This window comes from Cebus imitator, unplaced genomic scaffold, assembly GCF_001604975.1.
Source record: "Cebus imitator isolate Cc_AM_T3 unplaced genomic scaffold, Cebus_imitator-1.0 Scaffold44, whole genome shotgun sequence".
Classification (NCBI taxonomy): domain Eukaryota; kingdom Metazoa; phylum Chordata; class Mammalia; order Primates; family Cebidae; genus Cebus; species Cebus imitator.
The window spans coordinates 4,972,344-4,978,695 of NW_016107359.1; the positions used below are offsets into that span (position 1 = coordinate 4,972,344).

A 6,352-nucleotide genomic window follows, 5' to 3' on the forward strand; every position below is an offset into this window, starting at 1 on the left:
CTTGTTGCCCAGGCTGGAATGCAACAGTGCGATCTTGGCTCACTGCAGCCTCTGCCTCCCAGGTTCAAGCGATTCTCCTGCCTCAGCCTCCTGAGTAGCTGAAATTACAGGCACACGCCACCACACCTGGCTAATCTCTTATATTTTTAGTAGAGATGGGGTTTCGCCATTTTGGCCAGGCTGGTCTTGAACTCCTGGCCTCAGGTGATCTGCTCACCTCGGTCTCCCAAAGTGCTGGAATTACAGGTGTGAGCCACTGCACCCAGCCTTACAACCCTTTCACAGTGCACCCCCAAATATGATACTCTAGCCACAGAGGGAATTACCAAGGGGGAAAAAATGAAAAAGTGAAAATGTTCTCACATTTTCTACTTCATGCAGGTTGTCAGACAAGCCTGGTCAACTTAGCTGGTTCATCAAATTTCTTTGCTCTCACCTGCCTGTTTCCTTTGTCCAAAAGAATCTTTATGACTTAGGCTTAAACTCCTGCTGGATGCCTGATAAGCTGCTATTTCACCCATGCAATAGTATCTTCCAGTAGTCAGTGCCTCCTCGCAGGCGTTCAGAGGACTAGTGGTTAACAGCCTTAAAGTTCTCAAGGAAGAAACCTTTTTCCCTTCAGAACATGAATAGGCCTCACTCACAAGTTCCCCTAAGTTATTAAACTGTCTTAAGTTAAACAGCTTTTTCAGAAGTACTTTGTGTCCCGTGGTGCCCCTGTGACAGAGGAGAACGCTGAAAGTTCCTTTCTCTGTGTCCCAGCATGCCTTCCTGCACAGCCACCATGTGCACCTGGTTTCCCATTTGTTTCTGGTACAGGGTGCACCATGAGACTAAACAGGAACCCCCCACCTCTGGGTGTTACGGCATGTTAATGAGTGTGCATTCACATGGCAACGCTGATGTCTCTTGGAACTTGTTAAAGCAGGGTTATGCTCCTTTTTTGATGGCAACAACTGTTAACTGTGCCTGTTATGTTAACCAGTGATTTTTGTGTTTTGTCTCAAAGCATCAGCGACAACTTTCCTTGCCACTTACACAATCTAAGTCATCTCCCAAAAGAGGATTTTTCAGGGAAGAAACAGATCATTTAATTAAGAACCTTCTGGGCAAGAGAATTAGCAAACTTATTAATTCGTCTGATGAGCTCCAAGACAACTTTCGAGAGTTTTATGACACCTGGCACAGCAAGCCTACTGACTACCATGGTTTGTTGTTACCGCATATCGAGGGACCTGAAATCAAAGTCTGGGCCCAGCGCTACCTGCGCTGGATTCCAGAAGCCCAAATCCTAGGTGGTGGCCGAGTGGCCACTATGAGCAAACTCTTGGAAATGATGGAGGAAGTCCAGAGTTTACAAGAGAAGATCGACGAGAGACACCACAGCCAGCAGGCCCCCCAGGCCGAGGCCCCCTGCCTGCTGAGGAACTCTGCCCGCCTGTCCTCTTTGTTTCCTTTCGCTCTGCTCCAGCGACATTCCTCTAAGCCAGTCTTACCCACCAGTGGCTGGAAAGCTTTGGGAGATGAAGACGATTTGGCCAAACAAGAAGATGAGTTCGTGGACCTAGGGGATGTATGACCTACTTGTTGAGTGATTGTGAGAGACTGGGACAGCGGATACCTGGATTCGTGTCATGCTGCAGCTAATGCTGGCTGGGTCCTTAGCCTGGCACTCCATTGGAATAAACCTGGGCCTTCGGGAAAAAGGGTGCCTCTCGTTATTTTTAATGGTTCTAAAAGACTATGCAATTAAAACTGCATCTGTAGTATTATTAATTGGAGGGAATTATTACTTGACCTGCAATAAGGTTGTGGCCGTTTTCTGATGCCTGAGTATTATACAGGGCCCACAATGGCCAGTTTACTACCAGAAAGGGCTTCAGTAAGATATTCCTGGACTTGATACTTTCTTCGGACCCTCTTTGTGCCAAGATAATTTATCCAGTCATTGGGAATAGTAAGTTTCTGTGTAACCCATCTCAATTATAGAAGCAAGTTCAGCTTTACGTATTTGTATGGTGATTGAAGATTCAGATAGAGGTATTAAGATGTGTGGCATTTACTTAGACCATCACATTTTTCCTTTCTATGCCCCCTTGCCTGTAAAACAGCTGGGAAGTTCCACTGGTATCATCCATCCTGATGCTTCAGGCCATCCTCCCTCCTTCATAGACTGTGTCCCTTTGCCTGTGGGTGGGGCTAGACACCCACCCCCCCGCGTCTGTGCTGCCAGCCCCAGGTCTTCCTTCACGTGCTCCACGCCACTCGCCACTGTCCCTCTGCACTCCCTGCCTTGGTGCGTGTAGTCCCAGTGTCTCACTGCTAAGCCTGTTGGTTACGCTGGGGGATCTCTTTCTTTGCTTGAGGAGCTTCCGTTCCTCTGGAGTCTCCTGGTGTTTGGATCAAATTGCTTTGCCTTTTCGCCTTTTTCTACTTGCCTGCTGAGGCTTTGAGCACTTGTGATTGCGGTTTTCTGCAGCAACGTCTGAGCCGAGTTCCTCACATTCTTTTACCTTTACAGACTGATGGGATTGGGTCACTTTTGAATGTGGCCTTCACAGGAAAGCAGTTTAAACATAAATATCAGAAGTGGCGATGATCATATGATACCTCAGTGATTTAAAAGCCATAGAAGAAACTTGACTATGCCTGGTCACCTTCTTGGATCTGCTGTCGAAATGAGATACATATATATTTTAATGCAGGAAAGTATACTTTGTAAGGAGCAGGTTTTTTTGTTCTCAGTGGAACCCCGTCAAATCCCATAAAAGAGAGGAAAAAAACAAAACTTGTTAGAATGTTTTAAATCAAATGTTTGCCTTTTACATGCATTTGCTCTTCAGTATGGATCCCAATTTGAATGTTATGTGTATAGAGAAACTTCCACTTGTTCAAGGGCAATAAGAAAATGTGAGGCTGGGTGTGGTGGCTCATGCCTGTAATCCCAGCACTTGGGGAGACTGAGGCGGGTGAATTACTTAAGCCCAGGAGTTCGAGACCAGCATGGGCAAGATGGCAAAACCCTGTCTCTACTAAAAATACAAAAATTAGCCGGGTATGGTGGTGCATGCCTGTAGTCCCAGCTACTCAGGAGGCTGAAGTGGGAGGATCCCTTGAGCCTGGGAGGTGGAGGTTGCAGTGAGCCAAGATCGTGCCACCGCACTCCAGCCTGGGTGTTAGAGCAAGAACTTGTCTCAAAAAAAGAAATTTGAAACGGTTGACTAAGAGGAGTTTCTAGGTTTGCACTGAATTGTCTTTTGTACATACAATGAATTATTTTGCTGTGCTCCCTACTCCGTAGGAATGCAGGATCAGACTGGTCTATTAAGATGAACAAAGGTTGAGGGGAGGGCAGGATTCATGCATCTGGAGGCCAAACACGTGTTTCCTCTTGATTGCCTTAAGAGTTAGTAGCAAGGTCGGTGTTAGGCTTGCAATAGGGATTTTAAAATACACTAACTAGTTCCTTAGCTACTTTCACATACAGTCTATAGGCCTTCTTAAATTAGCACTAACCCCCACTTCCTTCTTTGCCCCACTGCCTCCCAAATATGCTATGGAGCTATTTTTGTTACCACATTATAACATGAATATTTATACAGTAGCCTCTTCAGGCTTCATAATTTTCATTCCAAAAATGCCCGGTGTGATGCTTTACACTCTACGAAGTATGGTTTAAAGGCACAAGGTCATGGCCTTTGTCATAGCAGTTGAATGTGCATTTAAATATTTTTCTATGATTTTTTAAAAATTACAATAGAAAAATAAACTGTTGTAACGTGTAAGGTCATGACAATTTTTGTATTTATATTTGAAATCAGATTTCTATAACTTGTATTTGTGTACAGAATTCTCAATGGGTTTATATATTGTGAAATTTTTATCCAAGATTGGGACGTGGATTATGCTTAACAGTGAAAACTGAAATGAGGCCATTTACTTTGTTTAAAATGCTGTACTGTGCAGGTTTGGAAATGTACATTACTTTACTGTATATAATATCTTGAGTTGTTTATACCTCCAAGTTTTTACACTGAAGATAAACTAGCTTTAATTAAATTCAAAATGTTTTTTTCTTTATAAGGGAATAAGCTGTTGAGGTAAACCTGTATACATGTGCTATTTTCTGGATACACAATGAAAGTTTATACTTGTATCTCACTGCATCAAATCTGATTGCAGAAATTAAAGCACAATTTACAAGTAATTCTGTACTTGGTGTGGTTGGGTATAACATGTGGAGTAATCCCTTTCATTCAGGAAATATTGAGCATGTACTGGGTACTTGGCAGGGCCAATGGGGACGGCAGTGAAGAGTGGAGTTTGCATTCTTGTGGGGCACAAGGGAGATTTGGTGGTGGGAACAAATAACCAAACAAATACTTAAAATCTCAGGTGGTTTGCAGTCACAGGTATATCACAGCACTATTCACAATAGCAAAGACATGGAATCAACCCAGGTGCAATAGTGATGGACTGGATCAGGAAAATGTGGTACGTATACACCATGGGATACTATAAAACCATAAAAAAGAATGGAGCGAGTTGCGGCGGCTCATGCCTGTAATCTCAGCACTTTGGAAGGCTGAGGCAGGCAGATCACAAGGTCAGGAGTTCAAGACCAGTCTGGCCAATATGGTGAAATCCTGTCCCTACTAAAGATACAAAAATTAGCTGGGCGTAGTGGCGTGCGCCTGTAGTCCCAGCTACTCGGGAGGCTGAGGCAGGAGAATCCCTTGAACCCGAGAGGTGGAGGTTGCAGTGAGCTGAGATCCCACCACTGTACTCTGGCCTGGGTGACAGAGTGAGACTCCATTCAAAAAAAAAAAAAAAAAAAAACAGGAATCATGTCTTTTGCAGCAACATGGATGCAGCTGGAGTCCATTATCCTAAGTGAATTCATGCAGAAACAGAAAACCAAATACTGCATGTTCTCATTTCTAAATGCGAGCTAAACATTGGGTATTGGACATAAAGATGCGAACCATAGACACAGGACACTCAAAAAGCAGGGAAGGAGTAGGGAAGGGTTGAAAAACTACCTATTGGGTACTATGTTCACCATTTGATTGATGGGTTCATTTGAAGTCCAAACTTCAGCATCACGAAATATGCCCATGTAATAAACCTGCACAGGTACCCCCTGAATCTAAAGTAAAATTTAAAAATAATAAAAATTCTAGCCAGGCCCGGTGGCTCATGCCTATAATCCCAGCATTTTGGGAGGTCAAGGCAGACAGATCACCTGAGGTCAGGAGTTCAAGACCAGCCTGGCCAACATGGTGAAACCCCATCTCTTCTGAAAATACAAAATTAGCCTGGCGTGGTGGTGCATGCCTATGATCCCAGCTACTTGGGAGGATGAGGCAGGAGAATCTCTTGAACCTGGAGGTGCAGGTTTCCATGAGCCAGGATCACGTCACTGCACTCCAGCCTGGGCGACAGAGCAAGACTCTGTCTCAAAAAAAAAAAAAAAAAAAAAAAAGCTGAAGAAAAAATAGGGTGGGGATAGGGTGATTAAAAGAAAGTTTTTAAAACCCCTGAAATTAAATATTACCTCTCTGCTTTTTGTGAGGATCTGTCAATTCTGTTATTCTGGAATAAGAATTGCTGGAAGAGGTCTGAGTACATTTAAACCATTGCTGGTTTCATTTAAACCATGAAAGATAGAAACAGCCTTTGTTTTTGCTTCCAGAGAGGATAAGTGAGTGAGCACAGTGTGAGATGGCTCTCGAGAGTAGGATTTGTTTCTAATTAGTTTTGTTTAATACTTAACTAGATTGAGACATAGTACCTGTGTATGTTCTGAGACAGAAGGCTCATGTTTCTCTGACCTTTCCTACACACAGAGGAGGCTTCTCATCCTGCTGCTTGTCCCCATCTCCCTTTCCTGTCTGGCCAGGCCCACCCTACTGTGTCCAGAAAGCCAGCTCTGAGACATCCCTGGAATTTAATAAGCTCACATTGATACCACGTGCTTTTCAGATGTTTTGCTTCTTTGGTGTTTGTATTAAATTTCCAAGTAGTAGTTATGACCATAGAGTTTAGCAGCTTCTCGTCTTGTTTTCTACATTTGTTTAGCTCTTGTACTTTGGGTGGACTCAGCTATCTCTCACTCTTGATTTTGCTTTTTCCTTCCCCACCCCCCCCACCACCCCTGAGATGGAGTCTTGCTCTGTCACCCAGGCTGGAGTGCAGTGGCGCGATATCAGCTCACTGCAACCTCCGCCTCCTGGGTTCAAGCAATTCTCTGCCTCAGCCTGCCGAGTAGTTGGGATTACAGGTGCCCGCCACCATGCTTGGCTAATTTTTTTGTATTTTTAATAGAGATAGGGTTTCACCATGTTGACCA

The 6,352-nt window shown here is 44.1% G+C and overlaps 1 protein-coding gene across 3 annotated transcripts in view; it reads left to right on the plus strand.

The window, feature by feature from the left end:
• The window catches only part of MTMR12 (myotubularin related protein 12), a 91,921-nt gene extending 87,717 nt beyond the window's left edge, over positions 1–4,204 (plus strand). For 2 of the 3 annotated variants that reach the window (XM_017526818.2, XM_017526819.2), the window contains exon 17: positions 1,010–4,204. In XM_017526818.2, the coding sequence (XP_017382307.1) occupies positions 1,010–1,579 (570 nt within the window). In that variant the 3' untranslated portion in view covers positions 1,580–4,204. The remainder of the gene's footprint in view (positions 1–1,009) is intronic. The other variant, XM_017526820.2, reaches the window with a different exon arrangement.
• The last annotated feature ends 2,148 nt before the right edge of the window (positions 4,205–6,352 follow it).